The sequence below is a fragment of the Sminthopsis crassicaudata genome, chromosome 3, assembly GCF_048593235.1.
Source record: "Sminthopsis crassicaudata isolate SCR6 chromosome 3, ASM4859323v1, whole genome shotgun sequence".
Classification (NCBI taxonomy): Eukaryota; Metazoa; Chordata; class Mammalia; order Dasyuromorphia; family Dasyuridae; genus Sminthopsis; species Sminthopsis crassicaudata.
The window spans coordinates 319,399,816-319,424,122 of record NC_133619.1 but is presented as its reverse complement, the minus strand read 5'-3'; the positions used below and the strand labels follow the sequence as shown (position 1 = coordinate 319,424,122).

General features: G+C 34.0%; 1 protein-coding gene across 9 annotated transcripts in view; it reads right to left on the bottom strand.

The window, feature by feature from the left end:
* SIDT1 (SID1 transmembrane family member 1) overlaps positions 1–24,307 on the bottom strand; it is a 166,981-nt gene that overhangs the window by 50,830 nt on the left and 91,844 nt on the right. For all 9 annotated transcript variants that reach the window (XM_074301212.1, XM_074301215.1, XM_074301208.1 and 6 more), the window contains 6 exons: positions 18,739–18,840; positions 17,752–17,835; positions 16,266–16,353; positions 14,852–14,923; positions 14,251–14,344; positions 6,840–6,883 (listed from right to left, as the gene is read on the bottom strand). In XM_074301212.1, the coding sequence (XP_074157313.1) occupies positions 6,840–6,883; positions 14,251–14,344; positions 14,852–14,923; positions 16,266–16,353; positions 17,752–17,835; positions 18,739–18,840 (484 nt within the window). The remainder of the gene's footprint in view (positions 1–6,839; positions 6,884–14,250; positions 14,345–14,851; positions 14,924–16,265; positions 16,354–17,751; positions 17,836–18,738; positions 18,841–24,307) is intronic.

The following is a 24,307-nucleotide window of genomic DNA, read 5'->3' as shown; positions in this document are numbered from 1 at the left end:
TGAATAAGCATTTATTCATATATATTTATGTGCTTATGATGTAAAATTCTATGTGCTACCTTTTGTTTTCATCATACTACTCATTAAAATGTAAGTTCTATATGAGCAGTGACTCCATATTTATTAAAACATTAGCTAACATGAAACAGTGATTTATAACAGTAGAAAAGAAGTGCAAGTTGAACAAATGTCAATATAGTAAATGTAAACATTAAAAAACAAATAAACACACATTTATTGGACTCAAAAATAGAAATTCATTTGAAATATTATTCTTGCTCTTACTCTTGCTCTTATTTTGTCTTACATTAAAAAAAACAACTATTAAAGCCTCTCAAGCTAGTTCATAACACACTGATTGCTAACTTAAATAGTGAATTGAGAAAAAGAGTTGAGAAGATGGGAAAAAGCCCAAAAGACAGTGGCAAGCTAAATTAGTCTTCTTTTTGTGTTTCCATGGGAGTCTATAAATTCTGCCGAGAGACATATTTGAGGTGAATGTCAGCCAGCAAACAGCTGGCAAATGTGTTATGCTGTTTCCAAGGGCAAGTTTGGCTCCAGAAGCACATCCCTTGGAATGGGATTGATTTGGTTATATTTCACACTCATGGACTCATGTAGAACAACTATTCTTTTGGAAGAGATATGGGCATGTTTTGAGGGACTTGGACTAGCTCATCCCTTCTAATTTTGACATTGTACAATTCACCATGACTACTTAATATCCAATATCTTTGCTACCTGACAGCTATTAAAAGAAGGCAAGTTGAAAAGGGCCTGAAGAGGCTACTCACTTCATCCTCCTTTTTGTAAGGCAGGCTTACAACTAAATCACTTTAGACAGATGAGACTTCATCTTGATTAGTGAAACTGTACAATTTTTCTCAGTTTCCTTATATACTGTACAGTCTTTCTAGGACAGGATGATCTTACTTGACTTCAGCCTAAATTTTTCCTCCTCAGTGTTCACTTATTTGTATATTTCAAACTGGGTCATTTTGTCTTACTCTGGAACAGAGGAAGATATTTCAGATTCAACAAACATTTACCAAGTACATTTTATGTGAAAAAGCCCTGAAGTAGGACTGAGGCATTGTGATTGGATCCAGATAATTTATGAAGGAAATAGGTCTTAAATTTACTAGTTTTTTTTCTCTCTACTGAAGAGATGAAAAATCAATCTCACAAATTCATAATAGGAGAGGAAAAATCCTGGCTATATAATAGTTAGTTTTTAAAAGATCTAATAGTTTTAGTGGACTGCAAACTCACTATCAATCAATAATATAACATGACAGGTAATTCAGTCTTAGGCTTCATTAAGAGAGCATGTTGTCTATAAGAGAGATGATAGTCTTTTGTATCCTGTCCTGTTCAAATCAACAAACAAGCAGACCTGGAATATTTGTGCAGTTCTGGGTATCAAATTTTACTAGAGACATTGATAGGTTAAAGATCAAGCAGGTAATAAAAGTCCTCCATAATGTCACATTAAAGAGGAGAGTTTGAGGGAACAAGAAAATAGGACCAAGGGAATATGATTGTTCTTTTTATAAACTGAAAAGTTGTTTGTGAAAGAGGAATTGATCTTATTCTGTCTGGCCCCTAGAGGAAACATACAGGAGCATTCTGATAGGGCATTTAAAAGGTAAAACTGCCTGGAAGTAGATTTCTTCTTAAAGTGAAGGCAACTCTTAATTATTCTTTTTAAAAGTTCTTTCAAAGGTTTTCTTTGTGCTGATAATGCTGTTGATGACATGGTCAGAAGGACCTAGTTCAGATCCAGCTTCAGACATGTACTATATGACTCTGGACAAGTCACTTAACCCTGATTGCTTAAAAAAAAGTATGCTAAGCAAAAGCTTCACAGAGTGATCCAGTATAAGATGGGTTAAAAATACTCCCTGTGTGGTCAGGAGGAAAGTCCCTAGACCCAGAAGCAGAGATCAAGGTGGTGATCAAACAAAGCCAATATTTCAAATAAAGACCAAAGCCACCAAGAAGATTATATTCAGTTCAGTTAAGATCCTGGAGGATGCTGGCCATTAAGAGATGTAAGCATTTGTACTGGGTGAAGACAAGAAGAGAAAGGGCCAATAAGGCACTTTTATTTAATTTTCATAATTAAAAACAATGAAAATGTTGATGCTATAATTTTTTAAAAAGTGGAATGGATTGTCCCAGTAAGTAGAAATTTCCCCTCACTAGAGAATTTAGGACTCACTGAAGGACTTAGTTTGTAAAGGGGAATTCTTATTCAATTATGGATTTAGCTGGATGTCCTTTAGGGCAGCTAGGTGGCTCAATGGATGGAGTGCTGGACTTGGAGTCAAGAGGACCTAAATGTAAATCTAGCCTCAAACACTAACTATGTAACCCTGAGCAAGTCATTTATCCGTAAAATGAACTGGAGAAGGGAAAGACAAAGCACTCCAGTATCTTTGCCAAGAGAACCCAAAGTGGGGCCTAAAGAATTGGACACAAGTAGACAACAACAGATGGTCTCTGAGATCCTTTTCAACTCTGAGATTTTGTGATTTTGAATGAGAGACATGATATATATATATTCTGCCCCCTCAAATCATCTTCCAGATTATACTGCAGCTCCTTCCTTGGTATAATAGCAAGAATACTCAATTTGGAGTCAAAAGATTGACTTAGGTTAGAATTACATCTGTTCTATTTATTATCAATGTGTCTTTGAACAAGTAATATTCTCTATTGGACCTCAGTTTCCATACACAGAAGAAATACAAAGAGGGAATAACCTAAACGGTTGCTTCTAGTTCTAAATACAAAATATCAAATATGTATAAAAGTAATTTTTAGAATGCTAATGTTCAGTCCTTTTGAGTGGAACAAAGCAAAATCTAAATATCTCCATAAAATGCATGAATATACAAAGTAAGTGAAAGGCAAGGTTGATTTTAGGAAGCTCTCACATTAAGGCTTTAATTTTGCAGTTTCAAACTTGTTTACATTCAAAAAAATTGCATCTGAATTTTAGTATGTTGCCACAGGGGGGCAGTCATTTATCACTTTATTTCCAGATCTGAAAGGTCATTTTTGGGACCTAATTCAAGTTCTACCTTTGAATTGCACAATTTTGTTCATAAAAAGTAAGTCCCTCTATTAAAAGAGCTAAATTTAGTCAAACATTCATGAAATAACAAAAACAATTAATACTTTGGGAGCAATTCTTTTTTCTTTTTTTTAATGAATAAACTCTAACATGTACATATACATCTCTCCACTAATTTTTTTTTATCACTTCCTTAATAAATTATTCTATTCATGATTTTTTCCAAAGACTTCAATTAATAAAATAATCTTTAAAACGTACTCTTGACTTTGTTCTATAATGTCCTTCTAGGGCAGCTGGGTAACATAATGGTTAGTATATTCTGGGAATTGTTTAATCCATACTATTTTGGGTTGAAGTTATTTAACAGACACTCAATGTGAGTTCAGTCCATTTGTTGGAGACTAGATCTCTAGATATTACTGGCCAAACTTACTCGAACTCCCTGATACCTGCATCTCACCCCTACTCCTTTCTGTTACATTTCCACATAAGACAGTAATCCACCATATCTCCAACCTCCATTTCCAAACGTCCATCTGAAGAATAATGATTCAAATAATCGGGTATTTCCATAATCTTGTAATTGATAGATTCATTCATACCAGTTGAATCCTTGTGGTTTCACTTTTTTACTCAAAAATCTCTAGTGGCTCCCTATTTCACTTAGATAAATAAGTACTTCTTAGCCTAGCATTTCAGGGCTTTAATAATATAGTTCTTACCTATATTTCCAGTCTTATTTTATGCAACTCCTTTCCACATATGCTGTGAAAAAATTCAGGAAAAAAATAGAACCTATTTCAGGGAAATTTATGTGTTTTGGAAATCAAAGATAATTTTTACAAAGAATGTTCACTGAGTTCCCTTCCAATTCTACCAGACTGAAACCAGACAGTTTCACTTGTCAACAGACCTAATAAAAGGAGAAAGTTCTTACCTACACTAGAGATTGAATCTAGAAGGGGAAATAGTAAATGAAATTGGTGGTAGTTGTAAAAATTTAATTATTATTAAGCTATGTAAAGTTGAATTAATTGAATTGGATAACATAGCACACATCTATAATTTACCTGTATATAAGTAGTTTTTAAGTCAAATCAAAAAGCATTTATTAAGTGTCTACTATGTGCCAGGCACTATGCTAAATGCTGGACACTGAACTTAGTACTTTGAAATTGCCCCGCACTATGGTGAACTTCTTTTTTATGTCTCTGATATTGTGAAGACTTGGGAAATAGGAGAATCAGAGGAGGAAAAAGGGGAAAGTCTGTTTTCCTAAGCTCATAGGCATAGAGGTTGAATGTCAAAGAGCATTCTACTTGGCAATGAAGTATATGTTTCTTCTAAGCTCTCCAGAAGACTGATCCTCTCTAAGAGCAAGACTTTAATGCAAGGAAACTGCAATTGATTCAAAGTAAAGCAAGAATGAGAGAGGGTGGGAAACTGGTAGGAGGAAGCAGGAAATATTTAATAAGATTTAGTAATATCTTTGTTTCATGGTTGTTGTATGGCAATTAATCAGGGAACACTAATGTCTGAAAAAAACTGAAATGAAGGACTACACAAAAGACAAGGAAGGGGTACAAAGTGAGCACAATAAATCTATGACATCTCAGTGAGAGAAAGAAGTGGGATAAAGGATCCTCATACAAAGAAATATATGTGGGAAAAAAAGTGGGCTGGCCAGTGGGTGAGAGCAAGAGCTGATAGGCAGCCTTGTGCTATCCTGGCAAACCTGGGATGTCAAGAGAGAGGAAGGAAGACCCAAGACTGGGTGAATTCCCTGGGGGGAACTAATGATACGATTTGGACAAGAATCATCCAGAATGGGTCAGTATGGGTGAGGGCTGCAACCTGCATTGTAGGAAAGAATATCCACACTGATGAAAGGTCACAGATTCATTGGAATATTTGAAAAGTGATGTAATGCTTTGCATTACCATGGATATAAATTTCATAAGATAACTCAAAATAGCTTCTTCAGTTAGGAATTCATAAGCATATTGGGAAATAGTAATTTTCTATTTCTAAGCCACCTTTCCTTTTGGTGCTTCTACATCACTATCTTTTCTTGAGATCAAGGACCATCTCATTTTCAATTTGAATAGCATTTAGTAAAGTGAAATAAGGCTTCTTAAGGAAGGAAGAGAATCTCTGGGTAAGAAGGGATCTATAGGTAAAACAAAGGAATGGGAAGACCTTTTATAACATTGCCATGGTTATCCAACTTCCATTGAAGAGATATCTACTTACTGGAGACCAGGTTTACCATTATTCCCAAATATATTAAGATCTAGCCATACTCAAAATCTTATCAAGCACAATTTTACTAATTTTCATTTAAAAGATATTTAACAAATAAAATAAATTTCTTATGTCAGTTTAAATGTGACATTGTGACTAAAAATAAACACACTATGTAGTGAATATCTGGCTCTACATATAATTTTTCTTCCCTCAAGGAGCTTACATTCTAATAGATACAAAACATACTCTGTAAAGGGAAAAGAATCTGAAGCTGAGGAAAGAACCATGAGATAAGGGAATCAATAATATTTAAAAATCAGTTAAATAAATGTTTAAGCTTTTCCTTTTTCCTTTTCCTATAATATAACCATGTGATTTACTTTATTGTAAAAAAAATCTTTGTAATAAATATTTTATCTAAAAAATCAATTAAACATATGAAAAATAAGGAGGCAAAATTCTGGGGCTAGTAAGCAGAGGAAATTACCAATGATGTCAAAAAGAAGGTCCTGTAGCTATGACCCACTTTCTTTATTCTACCTCCTACATGGAGTAGAAATGAGTTTATATTTCAGAAATTTTATGTTTACACCCAAAAGACCCAAGTAAGACCACTAAATCTTTATTTTTCAAATTCATGTACTAGGAAATAGATTCTGAGAAAACTCAAAATTTTCTATAGTTGTTTATTTTGATTTCTTTTGTGTTCTGTTTACAAGTATGGGTTGAAGTAGGGTGAGTAAATACGTTTTTTTCCTATGACAAGTGGTCTTAGTCTCTGTCAAATCCTTTAGATGTTTGTGTGTGTGTGTGTGTGTGTGTGTGTGTGTGTGTGTGTGTGTGTGTGTGTTTGTTAACATTATTTTTAGTTCAACAAAAAAAAGCAAGGAAGAATTAAACTGGCCATTGAATGTAGTTCTTGCTAGGGGCAAGTACAGTACATTCTGCTCCTCTGGACATGATATAATCCTTGCTCCTCATGATTTATTTTTTCTAAATATATTATCCTTATAAGCAAAATTCATGGTTAGTTCCCAGTTGAGAGATCTAGAACTAGAAAGGATCTTAGGGAACCATTGAGTTCAACATCCTCATCTTACAAATGAGGAATCTCAGATCCAACAAGGTTATTGACTTGCCAAGAATCACACATGTAGTGAACATCATAGGTGGGATTTGAACCAGATCCTCAAGTGTATCCATGGTACCATATGACCTCTTTACCTAATGCATTCAATGTCTCCATAATCAACAGATGATTGGAATAATAAACCTAATCAAGGTGGGTTTCAATAATTCCTATTGGCTTTAGTTGGCTCAGAAAGTATTCTACCACCTTGGGATATCATCCAGAAGAAGGTTTGAAGTTTGTCAAAGCAGAGAAGAGGTAAAAAAGCATAAGGTATTTGTCATTTCCTTTCTTTCCTCTGAGCAAGAGTTGTTGATACAATATTTGCTATCATTCTAAATTCCACAGAAATTTTTTTTAATCAAAGTTTCTTCTTACCATCACTTGAACAATATCTCCCATCTATGGATTTTCCCCGAAATCTGTAAAGAGATACATACAAATATTTTTTAAGGACAGAGAAAGCCACAGAATTTTACCATTATTAAGAATTCTTTCCCATGTTTGTTTGATAGGATCAGCATGCTGAGGAGGTGGTGAGTGGGGACCAATCAATACATTAATATTTATCTACATCATTTAATTCTAGTGAAAGTCCTGGGAAAAACTCAAATTCATGACAAGTTTATTGGTAATAATTATAATAACTGACATAATAATATAAAGTTTGCCAAGTACCTTGAATTATCTTATTTGAGTCACACAACAACCCCATTGGCCAGGTAGGTGGTATAGTAAATAGAGTGCCAGGCCTGAAGTAAGGAAGACTCATTTTCCTGAGTTCAAATCTGACTTCAGCAGTGTAGCTCTAAGCAAGGCATTTAACCCTGTTTGCCTTATCTGTACAAAGAACTGGAAAAGGAAATGGCAAACAATTCTAATATATTACAAAAAAAATCTCCAAATGAAGTTACAAAGAGCTGAATGTTACAGAACAGCAATATAAAAACTGTGTCTATTATTATTCTCATTTTACAAGTAAATAAACTGAGGATTCCAGAGGTCAAATTACTTGTCCTAGAGTCACACAACTAGAAAACAGTAGGGGGGGATTCAAAGTGAAGTGTCCCTAACTCTAAGAACGTTTCACTAGAAGTGTAAAATTGCATATGATAACCATGACTGAAGCTAAGGAGAACTATTTTTCTTATTGACTTCCAAAAGATGCTGTATAGCCCACTCTATTTATACTCAGTCTTCAAATTGTTGTGATAAGCTTCCAGAATAATAAGGATACCCATCTCATTTCATCTTTAAAGGTGTTAAAAAGAAATTAATTCACTTTATATCATTAATTAATCCATGAGATTTATAAATATCTATACCTGTTTGCTCCTTGGTTCTAATATGTTTATTCAGTTATTACACATTAACAGATGGAAATATTTTATGAAAAGAATTTAGATTTATTTTATCTGTCAGTGATCTCTGTGATAACTAGGATATCTGTCTTAATGAGCTTTCTGTAAAACTTAAATCACTATGCAAATGTGAGATATTTCTTATCACAATACTTGGATGACCAACTGAACAAAAGGGGGAAAAGGGAGATTAAAAAAGAAAATGACCTGTAGATAGGCCCATATGTCTTAATCTGCTTTGGGATAAGGCATTTAAGGATCTTATTGCATCAGGGTAATTTAAATTTAGAGCAGGAAGGGTCTTAAAGGTCTTCTGAGAATATCTTCCATTTTTTCAGATAAAGGAAAAAGGAGACTAAAGCACACAGAGAGGAAGCCTAAGATCATACAGGTAGCAAACAGCAAAGGTGGAATTTGAATCCCAGATCTTGCATTTCAGTCTGATGTTCTTTCCTCTCCTTTATGTTGAAACTGATGGACATTTATTATTATTTTTAAAATTTTTTATTTATTTAAATTTTTTTAGGCATGCACAAGAAGAATCAATTCAAAAAAAAATGAGGAAGAAAATAAAATTTAAGCAGATAGCAACAAAAGAATTGAAAATGCTCAGTTCCCACAGTTCTCTTTCTGGGTATAGATGGCTCCCATCATTACAAGATTATTGGAACTGGCCTGAATCATCTCATTGTTGAAGAGAGCCATGTCCATCAGAATTGATCATTGTATAATCTTACCATTGCCATGTACAATGAAATCCTGATTCTGCTCATTTCACTTAGCATCAGTTCAAGTAAGTCCAGGCTTCTTTGAAATCATCCTGCTGGTCATTTCTTACAGAACAATAATATTCCATAACATTCATATACATAACTTATTCAGCCATTCTCCAGCTGATGGGCATCCATTCAGTTTCCAGTTTCTGGTTACTACAAAAATGGCTGCCACAAACATTTTTGCCCATGTCGGTTTCTTTCCTTCCTTTAAGATCTCTTTGGGATATAAGCCCAGTAGAAACATTCCTGGATCAAAGGGTACGCACAGTTTGATAGCCCTTTGAGCATAGTTCCAAATTGTTCTCCAGAATAGCTGGATGCTTTCACAATACCATCAATAATGTATTAGTGTCCCAGTTTTCCCACATTCCCTCCAACATTCATCACTGTTGTTTCCTGTCATTTTAGTCAATCTGAGAGGTGTGTAATAGTATCTCAGAGTTGTTTTAATTTGCATTTCTCTGAGCAATAGTGATATGGAATACCTTTTCATATGACTAGAAATGGTTTCAATTTCTTCATCTGAAAATTATCTGTTCACATCCTTTGACCATTTATCAATTGATAAGAATGGCTTGAATTCTTATAAATTTGAGTCAATTCTCTGTATATTTTAGAAATGGGGTCTTTATCAGAACCCTTAAATATAAAAATATTTTCCCTTATTTATTGCTTCCTTTCTAATCTTGTTTGCATTAGTTTTGCTTGTATAAAGCCTTTTTAATCAAAATCATCTGTTTTTTGTTCAATAATGAGTTCTAATTCTTCTTTGGTTGTGAATTCCTTCCTTCTCTACAGATCTGAGAAGTAAACTATTTTGTGTTCTTTTTATTTTGCTTATAAAAAACCTCCTTATGTCCAAATCATGAACCCATTTCAACCTTATCTTAGTATATGGTGTTAGGTGTAGGTCAGTGTCTAGTTTCTGCCATATTTTCCCAGCAGCTTTTTTCACAAATAGTGAGTTCTTTCCCAAAAACTGGTGTTTTGGGGTTTGTAAAACACTAAATTGCTATAGTCATTGACTATTTTGTTCTGTGAATCTAACCTGTTCCACTGATTAACTACTCTATTTCTTAGCCATTACTAAATGGTTTTGATGACTTCTGCTTTATAACATAATTTTAAGTCGGATGCAAACAATTGGCATTTTTTTCATTAATTCCCTTGAAATTCTTGACCTTTTTTCCAGATGAACTTTGTTATTATTTTTTCTAGATCTGTAAAATAATTTCTTGAGAGTTTAGTTGGTATGGAACTAAATAAATAAATTTAGATAATATTGTCATTTTAAAAATTTGCTTGCCCTACCCATGAGCACTTGATATTTTTCCATTTGATTAGATATGACTTTATTTGTGTGGAAAGTATTTTGTAATTATGTTCATAAAGTTCCTACTTTCCCTTGGCAGATGGATTCCCAAATATTTATGCTATCAACAATTATTTTAAATAGAATTTTTCTTTGTATCTCTTGCTACTGGACTTTGTTGGTAACATTTAAAAATGCTGATGATTTATGTGGATTTATTTTGTGATGGACATTTTTAGAAGAACAATTAATAAACTAGAGAGTCCAAAGATGGGTCTACAAGATAACAAAAGGCTTCCAAATCATGCTTTATAATAATTGTTTGAAGAAACGAGAGATGTTTAACTTGAAGCAGAGAAGTGTTAGGGCAGAATGTAATTGTTTTTAAGGATATCAAGCACTTATTATGTATAAGAGGGATGAAGTCTGCTTAGCTTGTCCTAAAAGGAGAAGTACTAGAAGCAATAGGTGCACTTTATTGAGATGAAGACTTTTAAGACACAGTTTCCTAATAATAGAGAGCTGTACCAAAGTGAAATGTGCTGCCTCAGTAGAAAGCAGGCCCTTATTCCTTCCAGATCATCAAAAAACACTGGATGGCCACTTGGTGGCCACACTATATGAGAGATTTTTTTTTTTATATGTTCATATGTTCATGTTAGTTGGGTGGCACAGGAGATCAGGAAGCCCTAAGACCTCCAATACTTACTAATTATGTGATCTTGGATATGTCACCTAATTACTGTACAGTTTCCTCAACTCAAAAATACAGACAATAAATACACATACTTCACAAGTTGTTTTGAGGATCAAATGACATAAGACTTGTAAAATGTTCAATACAGTACCTGGCACATAGTAGGGTACTATAGAATATATATTCTCTTCCCCCTCTCCCTTAGTAGGCAAAAGGACCATAAACTTTTGTAGATCTTAACAACAGTAACAAAAAAGCTTCAAGAATAGAGCTGGTTACTGAATATGGTTCTATTGTCTAAAATTTGATCAACTTAAAATCAGAGAAGTTTGTCTTTGGAAGATTGGATGATGGAAATGAAATATTTTGCTACAGCAAATCACAACTGTCTCTAAGTCAGAAAGTTCTCTTTTGGTGAAATCATGGATCTCTGAAATACAGAAAGATACAACTCAATTATCATCTTAGAGAAAAATGAACACAGAACATTTTGAAAAGACAAGGCTAGACTAGTTCAAAAAGATTAGTGATTCTCAAGGTATGGTCCAAGAACCTATAGAAGTCTTTGAGACCCATTTGGGAGTTTACAAGATTAAAACTGTTTTCGTAATACACACCAATTAAAAAAAATGTTCCTCAGTAGGTTCAATACCAACTAATGGATTTTCACATAATACAGAGCTGAGGGAGGTCTGACTCATCCCATTGCTAATATAGAAAATTGATAGATACACCCCCATAGAAACAAAAGTTCTTTGGAAAGTCCTCAACAATTTTCAAGAGTGTAAATCTTGAGACCAAAAAGTTTGAGACCCATTCAAATTATGGGATCATAAAACTGGAAGGAAGACAGCCATAGAAATCTTTCTCTCTTTGAGGTTCTGTGGTTTTATTGCCCACCAAAGAAAATGGTATCCCTGTTAGGGTACAGGAAAAAGAACCTTAGGATATTACAAAGGGATTTGGCTGTTATAAATATTTTAAAATGGGGAGAATTTAGAAAGAAAAAGTGTGTGTGTGTGTGTGTGTGTGTGTGTGTGTGTGTGTGTGTGTGTGTGTGTGAAGAGAGAGAGAGAGAGAGAGAGAGAGAGAGAGAGAGAGAGAGAGAGAGAGAGAGAGAGATGGAAGAATCTCTATGGATATATATGTATGTTGATCTAGTCTGTATATACACATGCTGTATGGAAATGCATATATATATGTGTCTTTATATCATTACATCTATACCAGAAAGGAATCTATATAATGTAAAGATATAACTAGCTCCTCTTCCATCCCCCAATATACTACATACACACAGAAACACAGACACACACACATTTTACTCTGGCATGAAAACCTCAGCTACAAGAATCATAGGTTGTAAATAAAGACCAAATAAAGAGTAAATGCTATTAGATCTAGAGGTCTTTACTTTAGAAACTTTAGAAAACTTTGCACTATTTCCATTTGGTGCAGCAAAGCAAAAAATTTCCTCCTGTTACCATTTTTTTCCTCATTCTATTTTCCTATTTAGTTTGCCAAAAGACCTTATGTTTCCAGATTTCTATTTTCAGTTTCTCTATATTTGGCAAGAATCTCTGCTTGTGCATTTAGCTGCAGTAACAATCTGGCATCTTGAACTTTCAATATAGGGCCCTACAATACAATTTTTTAAAAATTATGTTTTTTAGTAGGTTCAATACCAACCAATGAATTTTCATATAGTTGTCATGCTAGTTTTTATCTTCCTGTAAAGATAATATTGATGAATCCAAGTCATATCCATCAAAAATGAAAATTTTAAGTCAAACATTTTTAGGACTAGGTTTCCAGAATTTTTCTTGAGAATCTGACAAAGCCCATCGAAGATGAAACTGTGAGGCAGGCCAGGTTTATCCTTGGCATTCTTTTTGCTTTTGTAATTTCCCCCTTCATATTCACAGTCTCAGTCTCTAAAATGAAGCACTCCAATCTAGTTTTTTCCCTTCCATCTCCTTCAAAGTCATTAGCCCTTCAGGATTCATTTTTCTTTTTTGCTGATCTGATTAATTTATATAGCTGATACAATGTTGGGCTAATCTATTATCTCTTCCAGATGGCCATTATCAAAATGACAATTATATTGGCAACAACAATTTCACCTACATACATATAATGCTTTCATGTCCATTCTTTCATTTGATCTTCAAGACGGTTAACTCTGTGAGGCAGGTAGGACAGGTATAATTACTTCCATTTTTCAGATAAGAAAAGTGAGATTCCAAGTAAATAATTTTTCAGTTTTATAGTAACTTCCTTTTGTATTTTGGTTTTACAAGAAAGTCAGGACTGACAGGATTCAGTTTCCTCTGCAGTATATTCCCTCACTGATCATTTTATATTTAGGGTATCAATAATTGAGCTAATGTTTACAGACAATCTAAAAACTTTTTTTTTAGTAGTTTCCTTTGCCACAGTTATTGCACAAGTGAAAGGGGTCCCATAGGACTGAGAGTCTCTCTGTATTTTTCTTTGCATTGTCAAGCACTGAAATAGATCATAACCATGAGTTTGTGGTATAAAGAGTCTTTAATTGACAGTACAGGGTAGCAAACCTGCCACTCTGGATTAATAGATTTTCCAACTAGAGACCCATGAAAAAGATTTTTTATAGTTTTTGGAGGAGAGGAGCTTGAGATAGTATGAGGAAGGAAGGCCTGTTCAAGAAACCCTAGTAGCTCTTGGTAATCCAGGTAAGGAAAGCTGCCTTCATCCTAGCTGTTTTGCCCTTCTTGTCATGAATCCCAATGAAAAAGGTTGAGTCCAGTAGAAGCTGAAATCCATCTTGAGTTGGATCTCCCACAAGACAAACTCCCTGGGTAGGGAGGACCTAGGTATAGTTCAGCTCAGTCTAATCAAAAATAAATATCTTGGTCAACTGTGATGGATTTAGCTTTTTTCAATATTGAGCTGATTCAGGCCAATTCCAATAGACTTGTGATGGAGAGAGCCATCTGCATACAGAGAGAGGACTCTGGGCAGTGGATGTGGATCACAACATAATATTCTCACCTTTTAAAAAAAATGCTGTTGTTTGCTTGCTTGGTTTTTTCTTTCTCATTTTTTCCCTTTTTGAGGTGATTTTTCTTGTGCAGCATGATAAATGTGGAAATATGTTTAGAAGAATTGCACATGTTTAATCTATATTAAATTACTTGTTCTCTAGGGGAAGGGGCAGGGGAGGAAGAAGGAAGAAAAATTTGGGACACAAAGTTTTTGCAAGGGTGAATGTTGAAAACTTTATATGTATTTTGAAAAATAAAAAGCTATTTAAAAAATAATAAATATCTTGAGTAGGAATGCAACATTACTGAAATTCTGATATTATAAGGAACATTTAAGGGAGTTACAGTACATTTGATATTAATGATTTGTTACTATATAAAAATCATATTAATAATTTTATTTGGCTTGCCATGGCCAAATAATTTTGTGTCAAGTAGCTAGTCTATTGGTGATGAGTGTTTCTTTATACAACTGGCTTGGTCTTTGGTGAGTTGCAGCAGTCTTCTGATATGAAAGTATTTGAAATCTTTGCAGCATAGAAGAGTCCATCAGTGTGAAGGAGTACCAGGTAGAGAAAGGGACCAAGGTGTGACTTTTATAGAAGTTCTTTACTTACCTGGCATAGTGCACAAAAGCAACAAGCAGCGACCCCAAGTAGAAGGAGAAGAATATTAGGAAGCTCAGTAATATGGCTTTCACATAAACAGATTCTGAAGAAAAAAGAAATATAGCTAGGTTTGGGAAGAGAGAAGGGAATGGGAAATACTTTATAATGGAAATGATAACTGTTGGTTTTAACTTTTATTACTTTCATTTAAATAGCCAACAGGGATTTCTGTTAGGAGATACAAAGTTCCTTGAGCTCATTCACAGACATAATAACCCGTAGTCACTGTCTTTAGGAACTCTTTCTATAGGAAACTGGTCTAGAATCACTATAAACAATTCCACAATTCTTACTCCTTTCCTTTGGAAGAAATAGTATGATGCAAGTCAACAATTAGCTATTAGCATGTGCTTAATAAATCTGACATTGACTTACATTGAATTGCAAAACCAAACCCCACAAAATCACTCTTCTTTAAATCTCTAATTCCATGATATATTTGGCATTCCAGCTGAGAAAAGATAGAACTAGGCTGAGGAAAGGGGAAGATGGAACTGAAATTACTACTATGTCCCTCAGGCAGGAATTCTGAGTCAGAGACAGAACTGACCTTTAATAGAGGGAACAATGGTCACTTTAAGATTCTTTGTTCGCTGAAGATTCCAAGTGTGGTTTTCCTTTTCTGGAAAGAGAATTACAAATTCATCAGAAACTGAGTTTTGATCTCTTGCATTAATAGCTGCTTAAAGGATAATCTCTATTGGTTTGCTTTCTTAATCCATCAGTTAACTAGGAGATACCTGCTCTGTACCAAGCACTGTGCTGAGTGCTAGGGATACAGTTTTAATTTAATGAACAAAACAAAGATCTCATATCCTAACAACAGAGAAACAGCAGGGACTTATGTAAAGCATATACAGATTAACCAGAAATAAATACAAAGTTATCAAATAGAATGAGAGAAGACACTTGAAATTGATAGGGCTAAGAAAGGCTTCCTATAGATGGTGGTAGAGCTTTGTCTCAAAGGAAAAGAAAAATTCTTTGAGATTAAGTGGGGAAGGTGAGGCTTTCTAGCATGAGGGAAGCTCATACTTTTGAAGGTAGAGAGACAAGAGAAAGAATACCATGCATGAGGAACTGAAAGAAGGCCACTTGAGCTAGATCAGGACTTCTTAAACTTTTTCTACTCAAGACCCCTTTTTGACAGAGAAATTTTATGCAATCTTAATATATAGGTATATAAAAAGGTATACAAATCAAATATTTACTGATAATTAATCATAATTTTTGTGACACCATATGGGGTCTCGACCCACATTTAAAGAGGCTTTGGGCTAGATCATACAATGTAGGAGGGGAGTAATGACCAGAGTTTAATTGGCTAGGGGAATGACATAGTTAAATCTAAGAAAAATGACTTTGGAAGGTATGTAGAAGATGGATTCAAATGCAGTGAGGAAATAGATAATGGGACCCAGTGCCTATTGCAAAATCCAGGGAAGAGGAACCCATACTTTTATTTACTGGATTCAATATTTCATACACCTGTCATCATTCAGGGTAAGTTTCCACACTATGATAGACACTGTGATTTTTTTTTTTACTATCTGTGAAGGTATATCTTTGGCAACAAGAATTGAAAATTGAATTTTCCTTCCCTACCCAAAATGATAAATGTTCTGTGTTCTGTTTCTATCAAAGAAAAAAATGTTGGTATCTTGACTTACTATATAAGAGCTCTATTCCTTGATATACCTTTCATAATCTGCAAAAGTGTAAGGATTTAAAAAGCTGTGTTATACTAAAAACTCTTCTGTCAAAGAAATATATTTGTAATCTTTTATTTTCTCTCTTTGCCTTGCATTGCCTTGTCTCTGAGACTGTCCTGCAAGGGAACAGTCATGGTTTCTCCTGATTCTTCCCTTCTGATGAGAGATCATTTACAGAGAGCTAGAGATAGTCATCATAGGCCAGTTTGCCTTCCCCATGGCTCCTCTCACATGTCTGTCACTCTGCCTTACCCTGGATGAAGAATGATCCTCCACAAGCATAATCTTCAGGCTTTATCACGAACACCACAAAGAACTGCTCTCCTGGGAAATCCTTCTTCTGTATAAGATATAACAACCTTAGGATAGATAGAGAATAAAGAGAAAGAGAGAAAAGGAGAAGCAGGGGGAGGTGGGGAAAGTAAAGAAAGAAAGGGGAAAGCAGAGTTCACTCCTACCCTAAATCCCTTCATAATTAATTTTATTTGCATATCCATACCAAATCTTGATATAGTTTGCTATTTCCTGGTTTGGAAGGTGAAAATCACTCTCATGACTTACTCAAGATTTCTGTCTTGTTTCTAGATGTCATAATAGGAATTATATAAACTAATGAATCAACAGGCAAAATATAATGCTTTGAAAAGGCCTTAATAACTATTAGCTAATCTTTCTGAATTTTTTAAAATTTTTTAAAACTTGAAGCTACATAAATTAAGAACACATAATCACTAATTGCTAAGAATGAAATTTTCTTAGTTTTATTTCATGTGTTTTGTTTTTCATATTATAAAAATTTCCAGATTATTCTCTGTTATTATTGTTGTTCAGTCATGTTTGATCTTTGTGACCCCATTTGGGGTTTTCTTGGGAAAGACATTGGAGTGGTTTGCCATTTCTTTCTCCAGCTCATTTTACAGATGAGGAAACTGAGGTAGAGTTAACTGACTTGCCCAGGGTCACAAAGCTAGTTAGTGTCTGAGGCCAGATTTGAATTCAGGAATATGTGATTCCAAACCCAGAACTCTATTGCACCACTTAGCTGCCCCATCTATCATATACTATTGTGATGAAATAAAAGCAGTGCTAGACTTAAAGAGTTGGATGATGTGGGTTTCACAACTAGTTTTGCTACTGTGTGATATTCCATCTCTGGGCCTCAGTTTCCGCATCTATAAAATAGAAGCTTGGGCAAGTTGCTGTTTCAAGTCCATTCTAACTCTGAATTTCTTTATTACTTGAGTTTTGAGCTTAACATTTAGCACTGATTCAAAATAACAAAACATGGATATACCATTAGCAAGACTAAATGTTATCCTCCCAAAGGAAATGTCCTTACTAATTATTTCCAAAGTGAAGCATTGGGTATAACTTGTAGTATCTTAATTATTTGGTATCTTAAATCTTGTAAAAACAGAAATGTTTTCATTTTTTATCATTTCTGTCATTCCCCATTTAGGATTGTCAGTGTAATTGTGGAGACCTTCAGCAAAAAATAAACAATGATAGAGACAAGAGTAGAGATTTTGTGCATTAAATCTGAGGTTTTGGAAAATGAAAGAGGGAAGAAAAAAATAGTATGCTTCAATCTACATTCAGAGTTCTTCAGCCTTAAAGTGATTTCAAAAGCAGAAAGCTATTATTCAGGGATGTCAGTGTGTTGCAGATAATTTATTATAAACAATTTTGTTTGATAGTCATAGCAAAAGGAAGTTTTAACAAGGGGAAAATATCTTACCTGTACAGTGATAGCTGCTTTCTTGGTCATAGACTGATAAACACCATTAAATTCCACATTATGGTCAAGATCATACACTGGGCACTATGAAAGATTTGGGGAAAAGAAAAGGCCACATGAAACATTGCTACAGTTGCTTTGGTACATATATTTATAAAGGTCTAGATATTACACAAACACAAGAATTGCCTATTATGGAACTATTTATATGATTTCTTCTTGGAAAGAAAATACAACCCTCTTAAATTTCTCCAACTTATATAATACATGATGTCTCCTCTAAGATCATTTTTTATATCACAGACAACTGCAAAAATATAATCTATAATATTGCATAACATAATATACTCCATTAATTGCTTAATGCAACCCACTGAAACTTTCAAAATAGCATATATATATCTATATATACATATAGATAGATAGATAGATATAGATATATACATATTGGGTATATATATATTGGATGTATATATATACATATATGTATTTGGTATATATATACATATATGTATTTGGTATATATATATATATATATATATATATATATATATATATATATACACACCCAATTTCTTTTCCTTGTGGAGCTTCCATCTCATTTGGTCTTGCTTCTTCTCCCCTACAGACCTTTGTTTCTCCTATCCTTCTTCCCTTTTAATTTAAAGGCTCTTTATCCTTATCTTCATAATATTGCTAACTAAAAATCATGAAATGTCCATCGTGTGCAAGTTGTACAAGTTATTATATTAGGTACCTGAAAATTGGGAGAGGAAATAAATTATAAGAAGACATGATTTCCATTCTTCTTCTTCCTTTTCTTTTCACTTTATAAAATATAAAGATTCCCCTCCTAATCTTCAAGTTGTTTTGGAAGTAGTATTTATAGTATATCACAATATATACTTTCACAACTATAAAATATGTTTATAGTATCTATACATAGATATCTATACTACCAAAACAGGTTAAATTACTTAGACTTACCACAATATCCTGAACTGATACAACCGAACATGGGTAGACCATTTCAGATACCACTTTAATTATAACAGAGTCCAGATCTTTAGGAAACTTGTATAGGAAATACTGAGAAAAAGAGAAAGCGATAATTCATAAATATTAAAAATTTATTGGTGTATTTTTTGTTTTTAAAATACAAATATTACAGATTATCTTCACTCTATAACAGGCATCTTGTAACAAAGTAATTGCATGCAGTAGTATGAATTGTGTACAATAGCCTCCTATTCCATTCATATATAGCTTTCTCAGCCATTCTTCAATTGATGAACATCTCTTCAGTTTACAAAGATTATTTTCTCCATAAAAGAGTTGCTATCAGTATTTTTGTAGACATAGGAATTTTTCCTATTTCTATGATCTTTTTTTGGTACAAGTCTAGCAGTGGCTTCATTGGGTCAAAAGACCAACTATATACTGTTTGGTAATTACATGTAATTCCAAATTGCTTTTCAGAATGAGTGTGTCCATTCACAGTTCTATTAAAAATGCATCAATGTATGTGTTGCCCCATGATTCTCCAATATTTATTATTTTCTCTTTTTTGTCAGATGTCATAACTAGGAGTTTTGTGTCCAGGACAAGTGCTGTGATACATATCTTCAGTTAGAATGAGAGGAGGGGACTTGGAGGCTGTAACATGGCCTTGGAAGGAAATAAAGATCCAGAGCATGACATGACAACAATAGGTGAAATTGTGAGAATAGCTCTGGGAGAAGTTCAATGCTAGCCTGCCATTTGTTCACTTTTTATTTTAACTAATATTCTTTGCTAACTGGGTGCAAATATCTGTTCTTGCAAAGTGGTGGGAAATGCTGTCAGCACCCCTTAAGTTTAATATCTTAGAGGAAAACTCCATTTGCTCTGTTCTAGTAATGTCTCTGAATAAGAAAGATCCTAAGAATGCTAAGGATTATCTCATGGCATCAGGAAGGAAATTCAATAACCATCTCCATCTGCCAAAACTCAAATAACTTTCTATTATTTTTCATTTAAACTAAAAATTACTCCTTGTTTTTTTTTTAACCTTCTCATGTGTCAAGCAGACAAATAAGATTTCATATAGTCATTTCATTCTTAAATGTATCAGGACATTTCTCATCAACCAAGAAATCAATTAACAAGCATTCTAAGAAATAATTTTTTCTTACTTCTCACTTCTTTACAGTTTATAATCAATGTAACAAAAGAACCATGTTTTAGACCAGTTAAGCCTGTTCTTCTAGAATCTTTAATAATTTCTTTCACCTGTGCCAATGTTGTTGTTATTCTAACATATTTCATGGACACTTTGCTAAAGAATCTCTTTTGGTTGCAGCAACAACTATATTTTTTCACAAAACTGTTTCATAGGACAATAGGTTTTAGAGATGGAAGGGATTGTAAAAGTCACCCAGTGTACTTCCTTATCTTATAGATAAGACTTAGAAAACTGAAGTCATCTGCCAATGGTAACATGTAATAAATGTAATGTTATTTAGGAAGGAGGTAAACTGCCTTCTGGTGCCAAGAAGTCGGAGTTAGGAAGGGAGCCTTCGAACCATGCCACTGCCACTCCTACCTCCCCTTCTCCTCTAAACAACTTGAAAAATATTTTAGAATTGATCTAGGAACAGAGAAGCAGTTTACCTGCATGGGAGGAAAGGCATGTCTCCCAAAGAACTGAGGATGAAGTATCCTATCCATCTTCAGAGGAAAAAGTGATATCATTTGGATACAGATTGAAGCATTCTATTTTTCACTTTCTTTTATTTGAATCTTCTTATATAAAATGACTAATATGGAAATATTTTACATACCTTGACATGTATAATCTATATGTGATTGCTTATTTTCTGAGGGGGAGGGAAGAGAAAGAGAGGGAGGAACAGAATTTGGAACTCAAAACTTTAAATAAAAATATTTACAAGTTTATTTTTTTTTACAAAAGGAACTAATATATGAAAATGGATAGAATTATGAATGGTTTCCATCTAATTTAGAATGTGACTCTATTCAGTGGAACTTATTTAATAAAACTCTAAACTTTGTTGACTGAATATCATTATAATATTAATTTAGGATAAAATGTGGCTACTTTCCAATTATATAATTAAGTGTTTGGTTAAGAAATTTCGATTGAATTATATGGAAATGACTCAGATGAGAAGAGGTGTGTCTATTTAATTACTATAGTTTATTCAACATAATTTACACAGACTTGTTGTCTTAAGCCCTTCATATCATTGCGACCTTTATTTGCTTTCCTTATTTTATGAATACTGCCATTGTCACAAATGAATTTTGCAGCTCAAAAATAATATCCTATTTCAATAAAATGAATACTTAAGAAACAAGGTAAAATATTTTCACATTTAAATTTCACTCAACGTGCTTTTAAGTAACCTGATTTTGGGAAACAGGACAATGAAAACAGTGTGTATTTCAATCATTTTCAATCTTACTTTTTTTTTTTCAGTAGGGGAAAATGCTCTCTGGATTTATACATGTGATTCATTTTCTGAAAGTGTGTTTGAAACAGATGCTCTACCTTCAAACCCATCCACTTAATTTTACTCTGTCATTTGAAATTCTATTTAATACATACCAAACAAGTCTGCTTTGTAAATTAGTGCTGTATAGCAGAGAGCCATGAAAAAATGCTGGCTTCTTAGGAAGGAAAATAATTTATAAATCAACAATATCATTGTTCATTGATCATTAGATCATACATCTAGGAGTATCTCAGGGTACCAGCTAATCCAACCCACTTTCATTTTACTTATTTGAAAACTGAGGCCCAGAGGTGTTAAGTGATTTGCTTAGAATCATACACAATTATCATCAAAAGTGAGGTATGAATTAGGTTTTTGGATTCTAAAGTAAATGTTCTTTCTACTGCATCATACTTTCTGATTATCAATAATGATAATCAAAGTTAATATATTCCAATAAAATATCTTATTCACTTACTTGCTACTGATTGAAGATCTGAATGTGTATCAAAGTATTGTAAACTCATACTTTTTGTGATATAATTAACTGGAAAATTCAAATACCTGGTTTCCTGGTATCTCTACTCTTAGTACCTTCCTTAGAGGAGATAACTTACTAAAAGCTTCTCTTTAGGACTCTTGATGTTGCACAGATATCAATGTGAGACTGACTGTACATCTCTTCTTTCTCCTCCTAACATGTGACTAGTTCTCTTATTTTTCCATTCATATATTTAGTCCATGATATCCCTCATACCTTTTGCTTGTGAAACATCCTATATCAGAAAAATACTATAGCCTATTTGCATATACCATGAATCTCTTCATGACTTTTGGGACCATAGGCAACTTTGGTTCTTTGAAATTTGAAGTATTTTACTACATGGCAAATCACTCCAGCATCTTTTCCAAGAAAGTCCCATCAGAGGTCATGAAAAGTTGGACAATTCTGGAACAACAACAACAATCACCACGGAAGGGTTCCCCAAATTCATGATCCAAATGAGAACGCTGGTGATGAAAAGATAAGATTTTGTATTGGAAGTACATTGGAGTCACTGAAAGCACTGTATCTTTTACCAAATATGACTTCTTCCTCTTATTTAATTCTGGAACAAATTTATTGTGTATCTGCAGCCCCTGTCTCAGACACCTCTGCTGACATATTAAATTCAATAGGTTGGCTATTGTTTGGACAATAGGCATTTTTCATCCATTTGATTTTTTCCTATATGGATTACTAAATTGCTATCTGTTGAGTAACACTGAGGCATCCCTTTAATGTCCTGGGGACTGATGTAATTGACACATTTACATTCACAATCAGGAATACATAGAAGACCCCATCATATATGGGAAAACCTAATTTCATCTGGATCCTGTATGGGCATCTTTAATAACAAGGGCAAATGTCAATTTATAATCACTTTTACCAACCCCTTTCATGGATTTTGCATAGGTCAAAAATAGCTCATGTGTAATGAAAAATTTCTCTTAATAAAAATGCCTTCTTCAGTTATTAGGCATAAGTATCTGATTTCTCCCTTAAAGCTTGGCTCTTGTGGGTGTAGGGGAAGAAACACTTGAGAGTACACATTTAGAATGAGAGAACAAGTCAGTCTTGAGAAACGAGGAAGGAATGAGGCCCAAACTCAGTGGGGTGGAACTTGGAGGAAGTCTTGGCTTGGTTAAGCCACAAAATCTGCAGCTTGCATAACATAAATAGAAGAGGCAACTAAAAGTGGAAAAAGTTCTAAGATCTGTTTTGTAGACTCTACTTTAGTAAGTATAAAAGTATCAGGATAAAAGATGAGATGGAAAGGTCAATAAACTTCAAATGCAGCCTGATCATAAAGTGATCCAGGGAAAAATAGCACAAAGTCCAACTCCAAAGGAAAAGCTTTAGGGATAAAGAGAGAAGAATAATTTCTCACCAAAGTTTGGTGGGTTGGTATAGTTGATATATAAATTTTGGCCAGTGAATTAAGAGTGAAACTATCCAAGGGGAATAACTGAAGGGAAACTTCTGCTTAGATACGGGACCTGGTATTTTATACTGAATGACAACGAATTCTAAAGGGTTGCAGAAGTTCTACAGGGGCATACAGGTGGTGTTAAGGAGAGAGCACCTGGCTTAGAATCAGGAATTCTGGAGTTCATATTTTGCCTCCTATACTTATTAACCATGTGATCCTAGGAGAATTTCTTAACGTCTATTTACCTCAGTTTCCTCATCTGTAAATTAAGGATGATAATAGCAACTACCTCTCACAGTTAGGAAAAATCAAATGAAATTGTAATTGTAAAGTACTTAGCACAGTACCTGGCACTTATTAGTGCTGCAGTATCCCCAATTCCGCAGAAATACACAAAGAGTCAAATTAATATTAAGGACCAGATCAGAGAAGAATTTCAGGAAGGTGGGATGTAAGGAGATTGTGAAAATGTTCTTTAGTTGGTACAGGGCCAGGATCTGGGGCTATTTACCCTTGTAAACTATGAGTTGCAAACCTTTTTGAGTGTGTTACAATTCTCCCATCCCCCAAATATACATTTTCTTATAGTATGTGCTAGGAATACTGCTATATCTCACTAGATTGATGAGCTCATCAATATAGGTGTTCCCTCCATGGAGTAGAGCACAATCCATCCACCTCTTCTCATTCTGGGCGACTGCTATCCATTCCTTCCCCAAACATTCTCCAAAACCCTTCCCATACTGGGAAGTCTTTACGGATATCCTGATAGCAAGTGGGCACCAACTGAACCAAAAGTACATTCTTTTGTTATCTCTGGCTTTCGTCATATAACTAGCTCACTTCCTTGTCCGTTTGTCTATATCTTCGTAATTATATTCTACTTTTAGGGGCACAGTTCCTCCTTGATAAAAGCTGAAGGCTATTCACACTCATCATGTTCTTTTCCATTGATCTTTGGGTGACTTGTACTTTTAATTCTTTAGAAATTATGCCATTTTATGATTTGCGTCTATCTCTACCTCCTAGCTTCCCAGCCCTGCTTTAAATCCCAACTTCTACAGAAAGCCTTCCCTGATTTCT